Source organism: Myotis nattereri, assembly GCF_964212035.1.
Source record: "Myotis nattereri genome assembly, chromosome: 18".
Classification (NCBI taxonomy): domain Eukaryota; kingdom Metazoa; phylum Chordata; class Mammalia; order Chiroptera; family Vespertilionidae; genus Myotis; species Myotis nattereri.
Genome location: NC_138093.1, coordinates 9,920,389 through 9,938,009, shown reverse-complemented (window position 1 = coordinate 9,938,009; position 17,621 = coordinate 9,920,389). Strand labels below are relative to the sequence as shown.

Here is a 17,621-nt window from a genome sequence, read left to right as displayed (position 1 = left end):
AACCCATACTAGTCAATATTTAAAAAGAATGGTTACAGAACACATGCTCTGTTCCACATAGTGTTTAAAAATAACGCCTTTTCTCCTTTTATGGGGAAAAATAGAGAGAGAAACTTTTTGGACAGGCTGAAATCAATGTCTTCACTCTCAGCATTCCTTTATAGACTGTCACTTTTTCAGTTTACGAATAAAGTAATATGTCTGATTTTTTTTTCAAACATTTACTTGATTTACTCAAATATTCTGCTTGGTATATTTAATTTTAAAGTAGAACTTATTCAGATTAATCACACGTTTGCTCACGTCATCTAGTTTTCCGAGGGTTAATCCTTTGTGGGATACAGTGGAAGAAGGCGGCTGATCTAGAGGAATGTGTACCTCTCAGTTCTGTCAGCATTTGAGACGGAGGCGGGAACGAGAGACGGTAGAAACCATTCATGCTTGAATGGAACAAACAGGCCTTATGTCTTCCAGAATGAGTGCGCTCCGCACTAGCAGACCCAGAAGCCCTTGTTTTCTGCAGTGGAGCTATGGGAGCTATGCAGGGGTGCGGATGAGGGAGGCCTTCTGAACTGCTGGCCTCCTGCCTGCCACATGGGACTTTTTCTAGAAGTATGGTTCTTAGGAGCACAGGCTCGTCCATTAGACCCCTGGGTTTGAGACCTGGCTCTCCCACTTCCTAGCTGTGAGAGTTTGGTCGGTTATTTAGGCGAAGCCTGTTTCCACACATGTAAAAAGGCAATGAGAGTGATACTAACGCATAGCATTGCTGAATGAAGGATGAATGAGACACTGTATGTATAGGTAGCACTGGCACACACACCGTGCCCGATCAGCATTGGCGTTTCTGTTTTATCATCCTCATGGACCTCAGGGAGAGCGAGAGTTTGTCCTTAAAAGATAGGTATCTCTATCCCAGTTTATTTCTTGGAAATCCAGTAACAGCCTGTCTGCTGCAGTGTGTGTTTCTATAGCACCGATTAGCTCATACATGGTTGGGACACAGGAGAATGAGGACAGTTATATCATGGAAGTTGTGTTGATTCACATGCATCTTCCCCAAGGCAAGGGGGCTGAAACAGCAGAGAAGAATGACAGCTTCACTGGGAAGGGCTCCGTGTGGCTTTCGGTTCTTTGTTTCTTTCCATTTTACATGAGCACCTGCTTCTGGAGCACTCTCCCCCCCCCCTCCCCGCCCCGAGAAGCACATCCTGGCCTCGCACATCCCAGGGTGTACTTCCCTCTGTACCCCAACTTCACTGGCTCACAGCACCCTAAGTCAGAGTTTCTGCTCAGTTGTTTCTGGGCATTTTTTAATCCTTACCTGAGGATATGTTTTTATTAACTTGAGGGAGAGAGAGAGAAATATTGATGTGAGAGAGAAACATTGATCAGTTGCCTCCCGTACACACCCGACCAGGGATCAAACCCACAACTTTTAGGTGAACAGGACGGCGCTCAACCAACTGAGCCACCTGGCCAGGGCTCTGTGCATGTGTAACATCCCTGAGCAGCTTCTGGCCCTACTGCACTGCCTACTTTGGCCGTGCAAGTTATCCCGAGGTACCAGTTACCGTTTCCGTTAGAGACCCACTACAGTCACACGGGTTTTCAGTGATCTGCCCTTACCTTAACCTTATGTTTTCCCGTCAGCCCTGCTACCTTTATAGTGCAATTTTATAGAATGTGAGGTTTTTCAGGAGCACAATGTACCATTTGTTAACTGAAATACCTAATTTATTTCAAGTGCTACAGAAAGACACAAAAAGGAGGCGAGAAGGGCACTTGTATGGCAGAGTCCGGGGTGCAAGGCTGGTCCCTCCCTGGTGGCTCTGAGTTCTGTGCCCCTGGAAAGCACCTCTTCCCAGCCCAGAGCACTACCGTGTGGCGCCTGGTCCTGACGCGTCCAGGGCAGCAGAACAACCCTGTTCTCTGTGTGTCTGCTTTGGAGAGAGAGGAGGTAGCAGCACGAATTGCTAAATATATCCCTGAATAAAGCCTCTTTACTTTCTTTGAAACTAGTTCATGGAAATGCACTTTGAATTCCTGTGAGAACATGCTCCTGTCTTTACTGAAGCCCCGACCGCATTCTGTCTTGTGCTATTACAGCGGCATGCGTGTGCGTGTGCGTGTGCGTGTGCATGCGTGTGTGTTTTACCTGAACTGCACTGTGATTCCTGAGGGCAGGCCCTTGTTGACTGCCTCCCTGTGTCTCCTCCCCTTTGCCCGCACAGTGTCTTTCGCGTGGTAAGCACTAATAAATACTCGCTGCGTGAAAAACCCTCCAGAAGCACTGACTCGCGTCTGGGCCCTTCTGTGCAGAGTAACGACTGTGCCCTGTGAATGCCGATGCAGTGGTTAGAAGGCCTAGTTTTGCATTAAAATTTCCTGTAGCATAGTTACTGGAAATTATGCTGGGGAAGTGAAAACCAAAAGGCAGTGTAAGAACACCTTCTGTGAAATATTTTATTCATCGTTTTAAAAAATTAATAAGCAGCAGGAATTATTTAATTTGGCTGCTCTGATAGTTGCTGCTTCGCTTTCCAAGGTTCTGCAAGTGGAGCGGTTCCCCGAGGGAACAGCGGTTCAGAACAAAGTTCAAGGTGATCCTGCTTAGACAGGGAACCTGCTCACAGATGGGTTCTGCCCTCGCAGCAGGGGAAGCGTGGGTGAGCGTACAGGTATCTGCTCCGTGTCCTTGCTGTCCAGCCCCCCACGGAGAGGGTCGGGGGCAGCATATCTGTGGTGGGGTGGGTCTGTGGTGATTAACAGGGCTGGAGTGCAGGAGGCCAGGGGGTACCCGGGGGAAGTGTGGGGAGAGACAGTCTGGAGAGAGAGGACGAGAACCCCTTTGAAAGACCCTGTGGGCTACATCACAGAGTGGAATCTTATCACGAGGGAAACAGGAGGGCACTGGGAGTTTTCAGACTATCACCAGGACTACCGTGATCATCAGTGTTGTCATCATTCTTGCCAACAGCTCAGGAGCTGACCCACAGGGCAGGCCCCACAACAATACCCATCCGCACCACCAAGGCAACATGCACTAAATTAGAAGCACGTGCTTGTTAGGTAACCGTGGCAGAAAAGCAAGAATGAGAATAGCTAATCCATAGAGAATAGCTAATACTTATAGACGCTGCCTATGCGCCGGGCACTTTTCTAAGTGATTTTGTAAAATGGGTTAACTCAATCTTCGCAAGACCCGAAGTTGAGGTCCCACAATCAGGAAGTGGTGGTGCTGGGACTGGCACTGTGCAGGCTGGATCCGGAAGCCGCAGTGATCACCCCATTTCCCACTTTCAACGAGGCTGTCGCCCCTAAGCTGCTGTCATCGAGAAATTCTGAAGTCACTGCTGCCCCTGGCCATGTGGACAGACTGCGCGCGGGGCTACCTGACAGGAGAGCTGCACTGACGCTGGGGAGGCAAGGGGGTGAGCAGGCACAGGGAAGGGACAAAAGAGAAAGGAAGGAGAGAACAGGACTGGATGATTCAAACACATGTGAAAATGCACACTGAACCCTGAGCACCAAGGCTGGGGCCTGCTACTCTGATGTATCAAAATACTATGATATTTTTATTATTATCAGCTGGATTATTCTCCAGGTTTAAGTCATTAGCTTTTCCTAATAAATTTAATCAGGCAGGTGCAATTAAGCTCTTTTAAAATTTTTAAATTGATTTGAGAGAGAGCTAGAGAGGCATCAATTTGTTGTTCCTCTTATTTATGCATTCATTCCTTGATTCCTGTATGTGCCCTGACAGGGGATCAATGTGAGAGAAACACATCGGCTGGTTGCCTCCCACACCCGCCCTGCAACCTCCCATATGGGAATGACACTCTAACCAACTGAGCTACCTGGCCAGGGCCAACTCAGCTTTTTTAATAATAAAAAGTAATATATGAGTAGCCCTTTATGGATCTTGCAACATTCATTGTCAACTACATCGTCTGAGCTTAAAGCAACCCTCTTGTATTAGTTTGCTGGCGCTGCTGCCACAAGGTACCGCGAACTGGACGGCTTAGACAACAGAAATTTACTGTCCCGCAGCTCTGGAGGCGAGCAGTCCAGGTTGGCTCCTGGGTTGGCTCCTGAGGGGGCATCTGTTCCATGCCTGTCCCCTGGCTTCTGGTGACCTGCCAGTCATCTTTGATGTCCCTTGACTTACAAATCTTTGCTTTCCTCTTCACGTGGTATGTTCCCTGTGTGTGCATGTCTGTGTCCAACTCTCCCCTTTTTATAGGAACACCCATGAGTCATATTGGATCAGGGGTCCACTCTACTCCAGCATGACCTCATCTTAACTAATTACATTGGCTACAAACCTATTTCCAAATAAAGTCACTTTCTGAGCACTGGGGTTAGGACTTCAAAGTAAGAATTTGGGATGGGGGGGGACACACTTCAACCCATAACACCTTTATAGCAGGTAAAGCAGGAATTATTCTTATTCCCATTTTAAAGATAAAGAAACTGAGTCTGAGAGAGTTGAAGTCATTTCCCCAAGGCAGGTCAATCCCCGGGCCACAAATGCAAGTCTGCTGCCTGACTCGGTGGTTGAGAGAGCCAGACAGGGCCTCTTGCTGTGCGTTTGTCTCGCTGTTCTCACACGCGTGGGCCAGTAAGAACTGAGGCTGCAGCGAGCTGTGTAAACAGACGAGAAGCGGTCATTGCGGTCTCCTCTTGGAATCAACTGCAGGTGCCCTAGTATTGAAAGCTCCATTCTGCTTCTTCAAGTGCTGCCCCTCCGGCTGGACCTCACGGGGGCCTGACCTCCAGGGGAACTGTTCACCCAAACTGTTCCTTGTAGGCCCAGCCCTGAGCCAGTGGGAGCTGGGTACAACGAGCCTATTCAGGGCAGGAAGTGAAATGCCCATGCTTCCCCTCTCTCTATAGCATCATTCTTTGCCTCCCTGTGCCTTTCTTTTGTCCTGCCTGTTGAGTAACATCGTGTGGTTGTGGGCAGTGTGAGCTGCCAGCAGCGAGAGGGTGTGGCTGGGGACACCGGCCTGAGGACCTATGCACCAGGGTGGGCAGCGATGCGCAAGTTTCCCAGGAACTGCTCTGCAACACACCAGCTCTGACGCACACCTCCTGCTCTGCCTGTCACTCTCCCCGGCTAAAGCTGGTGGCCCCTGGGTTCCCCTGAACAGAGAGGAGCGACACGCCCCATTTGCGAGCCCCCACCCTTGGGAGACAGTGTGGGAAGTAGGCAAGTGCAGATTCCAGAGAGAGAGAGAGAGTCCAATCCAAGCTCTGCCACTTTCCATCCGTGTGAATTCAGGGAAGATGCTTAACCTCCCTGTCACTGCCTCATGGGTGAAATGGAGCCGATAACTTTGTTTACCTCACAAGGTTAGCGTATGGATAAATGACATAACCCCCAGATGGTGCCTGGAACACGTCTGCCACATAATTCTAGCCTCAGTAAGTGTAAGCAATACTTCCTTGTTTGTTTCCCAAATGCCATTTGTTAATCTGGTCACTGAAAATTGGCAGGCGACATAGTAAGAAGTTAACAGTGGTTATGTCTGGCTGATGGAATATTTGCTTATTTGTATTTTCTAACCTTTCGGTAATTAATATGTATTATTGTTAATAAGAGAAAATAAGGTCCCGCTGAGGATCTATGGGACGCAGTGGACTAGGGAATAGTGAGTACAAAGTGAACATGACCACGGTCAAAGTCTGAAGTCTCTGGGAGGAGACGGAACAGGTAGGTGAATGCTCCAAGAGGGATGGGCAGCAATGCTCAGGGTGGGCTGGGTGTGTGACCAGTGCTCCCCAAGTGGCACCTGCACTACAGAGATATCGTTAGTCTTGTCCCAACAGTCTTTGTGCATGGTCTTCCCTGGTCTGGACACAGGAAAGAAAGACGATACAACAGTCAAACAAAAGGGCCACTCCTTTAACCTACCTCGTGCCCCGGGGGGACGGGGCAGAATTGCAGAGATTCCTTCCTAAGGTGCCTATTTCTAGGAATATGTTGAAGAGAAAGTTGAGGGGCTTTCGGTAGCACCTCTTATACAGAGATGAGCCCAGGTTGCAAATCAGCATGTCACACGGAATGAAGTAATTTCCTGTTTCTCTCTCTCTCTCTCCACAGCATTATTAGCATCATCATTGTGTTGGCTGGAGCCATTGCCCTTATCATCGGTTTTGGTATTTCAGGTATGTGACTTCCTGCGTCGCCACAAGCCGTTCACCCGTCACCACTGAGCCCCCAACCACTCAGTGTGGCAGAAGGGAAAGAGCGTGGCTCGTGGACCCAGAAAGCCTGGGAGCAGAGCACTGGGCCTCCTCCTTACTGACTGCATTCTACTCGCATTAGTCACTCATCTCTGTGGGCCTCAGGTTCCTCGTTTACGGAGTGGAGCAAGCAATGTCCGCGTCACCAGGCGGTTGAGAGAACCAAATGGAACGCTTATCACAGTGCTCCATCTACCAGACGGCGCTCGAGGTGTTCTGGGGTCAGAGGTGAAGTGCTGCAGGGCTGAGCCGTTCTGGCAATGGCTGGCCTGGGCGGATGGTTCCTTTGCAAGAAAGCCTCAGCTGACCTGTTAAAGAATAGCAAGTCTTTGCACACAGGGGGCTCAGGGCAAGAGAAGGCAGGCTGTGGCTGTCGCTCCATGTGGTTCCATGTAGGAAACATGGATGGTGCGCTTCGGAAGGCAGCTATCTGATGGCAGCTGCGAGGAACGGTCTTTTTCCTCCTCTTCTGTGTCTCAAAAGCATCTATTATTTAAGCCACATTAATTAAGACACGGGGTGAGCTGGTCGGCAGCTGTCTGCGCTGAGGCAAGTGCCTGGCTCCATTTCCCTTCAGCTGTCTGACTCAGGCCAACACGTGTATTTGAACTCCGTCTGCGGCCAGAGCTGTCACTTCAGGACTTTAAAGTTTCAGCTGCCTTTTCTCCGTCACTCTCCTCCACTGAGGGCGTGCCGCCATCCCGGGTGACGTGTAAGGAGGGAGAGGCAGCGGAAAGGCCCCTGACCCTACTTGGTCCCTCGCTCACTCACTGGGTGACTTTGAGCAGCTCTGTGTGGTGGGAGAGCTTAGGAATCAGGCAGACGCTCTAGGCCAGTGATGGCGAACCTATGACACGTGTGTCAGAGGTGACACGCGAACTCATTTTTTTGGTTGATTTTTCTTTGTTAGATGGCATTTAAATATATAAAATAAATATCAAAAATATAAGTCTTTGTTTTACTATGGTTGCAAAGATCAAAAATTTCTATATGTGACACGGCACCAGAGTTAAGTTAGGGTTTTTCAAAATGCTGACACGCCGAGCTCAAAAGGTTCGCCAACACTGCTCTAGTCTCTGGTCTGACACCAATGGTCTATGTCCATTTGGATATAACTTAACTTTCCAGACAGTTTCCTCGCTGGTAAGGCAGTCAGAGTAGTTATGGGGACTAAACGACAAAGATTTGTACGGTGCCTGACGCGTGTGTGTAATAGGTGGCTGCCATTATTATTTATGGTGACACCAACAGTGCTATTTAGAGTTTGCTATTACTGATGCATTCATATACCACCTCCTGACGCTTGCACAATTTCCTGGCCACACCAAGGCAGGCCCCCTCTGAAGTTAGGGAGGCCAGGGCAGGAAGCCACAGGACACAAATTCTCCATCTTTGGACACTGGGTAAAAGTTACAGGCTACTCAGTAAGCCAGTCAGGCATGTGCTTATGGCACCAAAACAGGAGCATTGAACAAATTGTTTGGAACAAAATTGATATTTTAAAAAATTGTACTCATCTGAGAAAATGAACAGCTATTGGCTTTTCTTACACTTGTTTTATAGTTTGTAATTTTTCTATGTTTACAAGAGGTGAGTGGGCTCACTGTTTCAGTGAGTAGGCTCTCTACATATCTCAGTCTGGCCCTGGATAGCAGCAGAGCCTGGGAGAAAGAGCACAGGCTTAGCACCAGATAAGATGGAGCTCGACACTAGCTCCACTACTCGCTACTTAAAGGGCTTTAGGAAAACCATTTAATCCCACAGAGCCTCCTTATCCTCATTCATAAAATGATCGTTCTTATCTCCCAGGGTTTTATCAGGCTTACAATGAGTGACTATAAGTAAAGTACTTAGTAAACTGTTTCTTTCCTCCTGGTACTCTAATCTGCAATCTTTCCAAATGATTCTAGTTAATAATAGTTATCAATACCACTGACTGAAGGTTTAACATGTGGCAAATTGGGGACTATACGAAGCTCTTTACCTGCGTGGTATCATTTAGACCATTGAGGGAACTACTGTTATTAAACATCCCATTTTATAGATGAAAAGCTATGGGATAAAGAAGTTAGAAAACTTGCACAAGTAAGTGGCAGAGCTGGGATTTGAACCCAGACAGCCCGATACCTGCGCCTTGTTCTCAAGCACTATGCTCTGCTGCCACTTCCCTACCGTGTACCTTTATCTAGTCCGGCCCAGCATCCTTTCTAGTTTCTTCTCACAGAAGCAATTGCTACCACCAACCCTGCTCTCTTCTCTGGCAAGAGTGGGACTCACAAGTTCCACCCCAGGCTCCTCTGGCACAGGCGTAAACCTATGTGTTTCCACCTTTAAGCCATGTGCTGTGGTGCCCATCTGGACAGCTGCGCTCCAGCAGATGCTGAGTGAGCGTCTGCTGAAGGCGTCCAGTATGCTCTCTATGCTACTGGACGCTGCAGAACCTGTCTTACGGAGTCCTTTCAAAGGGCAGTTCATTTTTCAGGGTTGAGGGCTCGATCCCCAGTAGGGGGCATACAGGAGGCAGCCAATCAATGGTTCTCTCGTCATTGATGTTTCTATCTCTCTCTTCCTCTCTCTGAAAATCAATAAAAACATTTTTTAAAAATAGCTGCTTTAAACTCATCTCCTACAGCCCTGTGGCTCACCAAATCACACAAGGGCTGCTGGTGGCTATGAGGCCTGGAGAGTCCTATCAGACCAGTCTGTGTTCCCTAGAACACAGCTCCTTGAGACAGTATTTGTCTGCAAGTTTGTATATAGATTTCTTTTTTGTGAGAAGCAATATTTATTTCCTGTTGCTTGCATATTAAATTTTATTTTATCCCTTTTTATCATCATTTATTCACCTAACAAGTAAGTGTTTATTGACTGCTTTCTGGGTACAAAGCAATGGCTTGGTCCTCATGGTTTTTCAAGATCTCACGGGCCTTTATTCCTCCTCTTGATTTGCTATGGGGAGGGTGGGATTTAATCAACATTACACGGCATTCCATCTGCCACATCTGTAATGCAACCTTAAATGGTCTTGAGCCCACAGTGGTCCCTTAGGCTCCCACGGCTGCTACTTTTACTCATGAAGTTCTGTAAGAGAGCATCTAACAAATCCTCCACTTGTGGGCTCAAGGCCAACGCCTTACAATTAATTCGGTAACACAATTACCGAACTAAGATATGTCATTACCATTTCATTCTCTCCATAAACTGTGCTAATTATGTATTTTTTCCTGAAAAGTAATTTTTCAAATCAACTTTAATGGCACTTTATAAACTACAGTCAAATTTACCCTTGCTCTAATATAGTTACATTTGCCCCATGGTTTTATTGAGAATCTCTGTGTATTTTCATTGCTTTTTTAAAATATATTTTTTTATTGGTTTCAGAGAGGAAGGGAGAGGGAGAGAGAGAGAGAAACATCAATGATGAGAGAGAATCATTGATTGGCTGCCTTCTGCACACCCCACATTGGGAATCAAGCCCACAACCCGGGCATGTGCCCTGACCAGGAATCGAACCATGACCTCCTGGTTCATAGGTCAATGCTCAACCACAGAGTCACGCTGGCCAGGCTCACTGCCTTCTTTTTCACTGGCTCACATCTCCCCCAAATTTAAATGTGGTAATCCTGTCACATGTTCCTCACTCCCATAATCATTTTGGGTAGAACTATTAAACAGTCCCTTGATTTCTACTGACTTCCATTCATTTATTCATTCACTGAACAAATATTTTTCACTCAAGCTGCCGTAACAAAATACCATAGACCTGGTGTTTAAATGGCAGACGTTTATTTTCTCACAGGTCTGGAGGCGGGGAAGTCCCCTCAGGCCCAGGTGGCCCACCTCTAAGGCTTCCATCAGAGGAAGGGTGATCTGCTTTGCTCCATTTACTCATTCAAATCTTAACCTCACCCAGAAACATCCTCACAGCCACACCCAGAGTATCTGACAAAATGTCTGAGCGCTCTGTGGCCCAGTAAAGGTGACACACAAAATTAATCATCACAACAGTATAGGAATTACAGATATGATTCAAACAGTTTCTGCCCTTGAAAAGCCTACAGATTAGTGCCAGATAGAGACCGGAGACAAGGTAGAGGGGAGACAGCTGCTATAATAAAGGCACAGGAAAGTGTTCAGGGACAGTAAAGACAGAGTCTATTCATTTTGTCTTGGTAGATCAAAGGAGGGTTTCGTGAGAGGCTGCCATCTGAACAGCCTTGAGTATCAGCAGAACTCGGATAGCTGGTGATAGGAGAGCAGGAAACTATAAATTGGAGGTGCAGGATGGACAGGGGTGTGAAAATAATAGTATAACTGGTATAACCAGGATTAGCCAAGGCGGGGAAAGGGGTGTTTCGCATTCATATCACACAGTAAAGCTTCGCACCATCCTCTCTCATGACTTCTCTCCCAAACCTCCCACCTGCGTGGCCATGCATGGCAGCTGCTCCCGTCTCTATTCCCTGCACTCTAAGCCTCCAAACATCCCCCCAGTCCAGCCTGTGCACCTGTGTTTCCTCTGCCTTTTTTTACTTATAACTTTTCTTCCATCAGAATCTCTCTTTCTAATATAAACCCATCTAGCTTAGCTTCTTCAGGTCTGTCCCTCATTCATTACCTTCATCTACTTTATAAAGGCCTAGGGCCCAACTAGACAATTCTAACCCCTTGTGGGCAAGAGAGAATATCCTTATGTTCATAATGTTACCTCTGACATTTGAAAAATACCAAGTATGCTTGTGTATTTTTCCATTGAAAGCAGAAAATCAATAAATCACTTGATATGAATAGACAATATAGACTGAAAGAAAGCAGTGGGAAATGAGGGTGGAAAGGTAACAATTAATGAGCATTTCCTATGTGCCATGCAGTATTTAGGTCTGAAGGCCATGCTGGGTAGTCTGAACTTGACTCCACAGTCCTTGGGAGTCATGGAAGACTAGTGATTAGAAAACTAACATATTGTTCTTTAAGCTCTGCCTATAAGACTAATGCATGTAAACTATATTGGATGGAGGCAAAGATAAGAGGAAGGAATAGCAATAAGGGAGCTGGGAGGCGCTCAGCACCCATTTTTCTGGCTTTAAGGAGAAGAGGTTAGTGAAGACCATTTTAATATAAGGTATTAAAGGATACTCAGAGATTGGGATGGAACTCGACCTGAAAATCCTCAGGATCTATGACAGCTCTGGGGATGGGGGCACCTTCTTCATCTTTCTTCATGGTCTTCCCACCCACCCCCCTACTTTTTGTGTCTGGCCCACGGTCATCTTGGGCTCAAAGACTCATCCTCATCTCGGCTTCACATCCATACCCCAGAAGGAGCCTCTCAAGAAGATTCAGTTCATTGAATCAGTCCTACAGGCGTCTCCAGTCAGCAGCCCATAGACTGAGTGGGCTATCGGCTGGGCAAGTGCGGAAAAGGCAGTGGACACAGCTGGCTGCATGATTCATATTCTGTTGGTGATGTGCTTGGAGAGGAGGGGATATCTTCTATCTTAGGCCAAAAAAAATAATTTAGTTAAGTATCATTCTTCATCATGCCATAGCTGGCACCATAACCTTGACCATGTCACTTATCTTCTCTCCGCTTAGCTTCTTCATCATTCAAATAAAGATAAAAGTAACAGCACTTTAGAATCTGACATTCTTCAGAACTCCTAGTCACATTTGGTTAACATGAGGTTTTCACTTCTACACCATTTCTGGTTAACTATGAATAACAATACCTTATATGTGCAATTACAATTTTTAAGTCAAGTTCATAATCATTTGATTTGATCCTTACAGGAATCCTTTAAGATAGGCAAGATAGATAGCATTACCTCCATTTTTTCTGAGATCCAGAGAGGTTACATGACTTATTCAAGCTCACACAGATACAAAATGACAATGCCAGGACTTGAGTTCTCATCTTTAAACCCCAAATCCAACATGGTCTCCTCTCATCGTCTCCCCAGGATTGGGTTACTTGGTCCCAAAAAGCTATTGTTTATTTTAGATCGCTGTAGCTATAAAAAAAAAGCAAACTATTGTCTTCCTGCTCTTTCTATCCTTCTTACGTCTTCTTTCCTATGCCTCTCTTGTCCTTCTGTCTTCCTAATTTGTTACAGAAGTCTCTGTTTGGCTTTTAGTAATGAAGGGTTTGGTGATAGAAGTTCCAAAGCTTTCCTTTGCATTGACCCTTGCTTCCTAAATTGCAGGCACACACTCCATCTCAGTCACGACTCTCACCTCGGCTGGGAACATCGGGGAGGACGGAATCCTGAGCTGCACTTTTGAACCTGACATCAAACTTTCTGATATCGTGATACAGTGGCTAAAGGAAGGTGTTATGGGCTTCGTCCATGAGTTCAAAGAAGGCAAAGATGACTTGTCAGACCAGAATGAGATGTTCAGAGGCCGGACAGCCGTGTTTGCTGATCAAGTGAGAGTTGGCAATGCTTCTCTGAGGCTGAAAAATGTGCAACTCACAGATGCTGGCACCTATAAATGTTACATCATCACTTCCAAAGGCAAGGGGAATGCTAACCTGGAGTATAAAACTGGAGGTAAGTTATTTTTAGGCAGAGGGAAAGAAAGGGCCAAAAGCTATTTGAGGCTAAAGAGCGGTTAGCTGATGAAATATCATGCTTTTACGCTCATGAGTGATTAATATCAAACAAGACCCTCAAAGTCTGTTAGCAGCCATCCTTGCTGTCCAAGACCCACACCAACTCCAAAAGGGGCCCATTATACTAGGTCTTAAAATCTTTTGTTCTGAACTCTAGCTTCTTCTGAATTTTCACATATATTATTTAAATAATATATTGTAGTGACAGGTGAATACTGTTTCTTCCTTCTCTCTTTCCCTCCCCTATTTTCTCCAGGTAGCAAAAAGATATACACTGAGTGGCCAGATTATTGTGGCCACCCCATCAGTACAATGAAGTGAATTAGTTATGCAAATAATAATAATAATAATAATAATAATAATACCTTGAGAATATTTGCTTAGGAAGTTTTCAATATTCAGTATTTTTGGAAGTGTCAATGAAGTACTGATGGGGTGGTCATAATTAATAATCTGGCCACTCAGTGTAAAGTTCAGAAGACTTCACAGATCCCTGGGGAAACACCCAATTTCCCTAATGGATAAACTTTTTTTGTAATCACTGGAACTCCTCTTACTTGGAGAATTTATCTGTTATAACAATTGAACCTAGAACTTATGTCTGTGGAGTTTGTGATATTGGCCAGAATTGTGATGTACAAAATATCATGAGCAGATCATTATTTGCATCTACAGTACAATGGGCCATACACAGAGAGCCCACTGGGGAAGTGAAGTTCTGAGTCACCTCAATGATAGAAATCACGGTGTATTTAAGACCTAGTTCTTCAAAGGCCATATTGTCTTCTCTTTCTGACCTTGACATCAGTCCTTTCTGACCTTCAACCCTGCAGCCTTCAGCATCCCAAAGATGGATGTGGACTACAATGCCAGCTCAGAGAGCTTTCGATGTGAGGCTCCCCGATGGTTCCCCCAGCCTACAGTGGTCTGGACATCCCAAGTTGACCGAAGAACCAACTTCTCAGAAGTCTCCAATACCAGCTTTGAGCTGAATTCTGAGAATGTGACCATGAAGGTTGTATCTGTACTCTACAATGTCACAATCAACAACACATACTCCTGTATGATTGAGAACAACATTGCCAAAGCCACGGGGGATATCAAAGTGACAGGTGGGTCCCTTCATGCTTTTTGTATGGGTGTATTGGGGTGAGAATTAAATCTAAATTAAAATATAATTTCTATAACTGATATATTATGTATGAGGGCCCAGAAAGCTCTAGAGTTCTCTTCACAGACACCTAGACCACAATTCCAGTTGGGATTACACTACATAAAAAGAAGACTAATACAAAACAATATTTATGGCCTTATAGGTCAAAGATGGCAACTAAGCTTCGTCTCATACACCTTCTGACTGCTTGGAGAGCGGTGTGTAGGGTCCTGAGGCCCTAACTCAGCAGGGCTGCTTTGGTGAAGCAGTGGATATGATGATTACTTGACATCTCTGATATATTCAGCTCATGATCTATATGCCAAGTCCCCCAACACTGGTTTGGTTCTAGTCTGCCTTTGAGAAGGCTTTCAATCTGAAGACGGAAAGTCTTAGAATCTGCCTTAGTCTTATTCAGCCCTTCTCTCCTTAGTCAGCTCATGCTCCCACTAACATGGCCCAGGATTACCCGACAGCTCTAGTTTGCACTGGCCTCCCAGGCTGAGAAGACCAGGATCCAGGGAGGCCAGCACTCGGGTCTCCCTGCAATGCTTTAGTGCATAAAAACCTAGGGTTGAGCTAGCATCAAAGAAATGCACAGACTGAATTATAACTTTTAAAACCATCCCTCTTGGGGCTAAAATGAATTCAATTTGAATGAGTTGTAGAAATTCTTTTGCATCCTGGATAGGAAACATGTATCAGACATACGATTTGCAAATATTTTATCTCATTCCATAGGTTTTCATATGTATACTTTATTTATTTACTTTACAATGTTTTTATTGATTTTTGAGATAGAGAGAGGGAGAGGGAGAGTAACATCGATAGGAGGCCTCCTGTACACACCCGACTGGGAATTGAACCTGCAACCTGGGTATGTGCCCTGACTGGGAATTGAACGGTCACCTTTCAGTGCATGGGACAATGCTCAACCAACTGAGCCACACCGGCCAGGACAGAAGAATGGTTTTGATAGAATAGGAAGCCATGAAGTCAGGAGCCTATGTCAATGTCCAAGGGAGAAATTATGAGGGTCTTAATGGAGGCAGTAGCAATGGGATAGAAAGGGGAAGAATCAAAAGTTAATGAAGAAAATAATCTACAGGCCTTAGGGACACAAATGTGAAGGAGAAGAGAAAGAGCAAGTCAAATGGGTGTGATGTTTCTACCCCGTTTGCTTAGGAGGTTAATAACACTGCCAACAAACAATTAAAATACAGAAGCAACAGTTTAGGGAAAAAGACGGGGATTTTAGAGATGCTGAGTTGAAAGTGCCCATTGTTTACTAGGCCGAAAGGTCCCATGGTTAGCACATGACCCAGCGTACGGGGGTTTGGGGAGAACGCTCCATCCCTATTCCACATTCTTCCTTCCATGAGAAGATACCCCACCAACCTAACCCTTCCAGCCTCTCTGTTCGCCCCCCTTTCATGCCTCATCAGAGAAGCAGGAGTTGCTAATGTATCTGATGGGTGAGTTTATTAGAAGAGGCCGGCTCCTTCTTTTTTCCTGTCTCTCTAGCTACCCTCAGGAAGTATAATTTCTACTCTGCTCTTTCCAGCCATCAGTGTTTCAGGGGCGTAATCCGCTTGGCAGGAGGAAGCCTGCCCAGGCTGGTGCTGCCTGTCCAGGGAGACGCCTGGGCGACGGCTCACTTCCGAGCACAAAGCTTCATCCTGTATCAGATTCATTAGTAATGCGAGTGATATTTTGGTCTTCCAATTGCCTCACTCATTTTGTCCTACTCTTTAACTGATTCAGAACTCAGCTGTAAAAAGGGGTGTTCTTTATTGGGCTCCTTTGAACCCCAACAGTAGGTGCTCAAACATTTACTCAATAATTATGTTTTTAACTGACCCAGTAGTAACTGTAAATCCAGATGTGAAACTCATGACAAAGTTCAGAATAAGGAGATGGATTTGGAAATGATCAACTTAATGGAAGTCATACTCATTAATTAGGCTTGAGCAGGGTTACTCTTGTTGTTTTCACAGCTAATACTTATTGATTGCTTACTTATGTGCCAGGTACGTTCCAAGCACTTTAATGTATTAACTCATTAATCCTCCTAAGAAGTATATTATTATTATTTTAGTCCTATTTTATAGATGAAGAAATGGAAACACATATAGATGAACTAAAGTCGCACATCTAGTAAGTGTCAGAGCCAAAACGAACTAAATGAGATTGGACTGTCGAGGGAAAAAACAGAGTAGAGAATTTAATTTCTTCACTTCTCTTCCCTACTTCAAAATGAGAACAATACTTTCTCATCACTTTGCAATGATGTCAAGAAAGCGAGTAACACATAACCTGTAACGGTCACGGCCGAGAGGGGGAAAAATGTGTCTGAAACCAAGGACTGGCCATGGCCATTGTTCAGCCCATTCTTTCCTTGGTAACCAATTATTATCTCTTTATTGGTATCATTTTTCATTTGGCTGTGTGCTTACTGGAGTGGACCATGGAATAGAGCTTCCTTTGAAGAAAGGGAAAGCGGATAATGGGGTACAAAGTTGCCCCCCAATTGGGTACAAGTTGTATTAGGAACAACTTGCTGTTTTCCAGGTACTTTTCCTTGCTAACCAGCCATGTGGAGAAGATCTGCAGCTTCCCCTCTATGACCCTGAACTTGTCTCTCCCTTTACAGACTCTGAGATTAGAAGGCGGAGTCACCTAGAGCTGCTGGACTCAAAGGCCTCCCTGTGTGTCTCTTCTTTCTTTGCCATCGGCTGGGTACTCCTACCTCTCTCCTCTTCCCTGGTCCTAAAATAATGTGCCTCGGCCACACAGAAACATGCAACGTCATTAGTACGGCAGGTGAGATGAACCCTGAATGGTGTGGGGGGTCCACTGTGTGTGTGCCTGTGTTCCTAACACGATCAAGCAGCTCCAGCATCAGCTCTGAGGATGATCCCTCCCTGAAGGAGAGACTCAAGCCATCTCCTTCCCCTCAGCAACCTAGGGTGCCATGTGGCCTTGATAGATCATCATCAAAACACAGAAAACAAGGCCGTTCCTGAATGAGAATACACTCATCCAGTGGCAGGGAGAGGTTCTGTTCTCAATAAATGTTTGCTGAATGGTTGTAATGGTATCTTATTGCTGTTATTTTCAGAATCCCAGGAATCTGCAGAACGATTTCACCACAAGATATGACCTAGTTTTCTATTTCTTGGGGGGAAATGAATTCATGCCTAAAAGCCTGGAGTGAACATACAAGATCAAGAAGCAAATAGAAGCCAAAAGCAACCCACTGAAGACTCCAATATGAACAAGATAAATCTATCTTCAAGGACATGTATTAAAAGTTGGGGAAATAATTCATCTGAACTAGAGAAGTGTGTTAAGACTGCGAAGTAAAACGCATGTGAGGACAAGTGTACCCCCCCCCCATATTTCAGGGACCTCCCCCTACCCATCCCCATTTGGGGAGTGAGAGGGTGGGCTATTGCAGCTCCCCGTCTCTGGATCTTGTTATCCTGCTGTAACGTCGCTCCCAGAAAGTTTCCATTGCAGTATGTCCGCGCTTAACCTTCTGTGGAAACGGCAAGAAGCTGCTAGTCAGCTGTCACTTCACAACAGAGGTGGCTGCATCTC

At 45.6% G+C, this 17,621-nt stretch overlaps 1 protein-coding gene across 2 annotated transcripts in view; it reads left to right on the top strand.

Moving 5' to 3' along the window:
• Window positions 1–16,796, top strand: part of VTCN1 (V-set domain containing T cell activation inhibitor 1) — a gene marked incomplete at both ends in the record, with an annotated part of 32,124 nt that extends 15,328 nt beyond the window's left edge. Inside the window, 4 exons of one of the 2 annotated variants that reach the window (XM_081113314.1) lie at window positions 6,110–6,174; window positions 12,456–12,803; window positions 13,699–13,977; window positions 16,672–16,796. In XM_081113314.1, coding sequence (XP_080969440.1) covers window positions 6,110–6,174; window positions 12,456–12,803; window positions 13,699–13,977; window positions 16,672–16,796 — 817 coding nt within the window. The remainder of the gene's footprint in view (window positions 1–6,109; window positions 6,175–12,455; window positions 12,804–13,698; window positions 13,978–16,671) is intronic. The other variant, XM_081113315.1, reaches the window with a different exon arrangement.
• Between the last annotated feature and the right edge of the window lie 825 nt (window positions 16,797–17,621).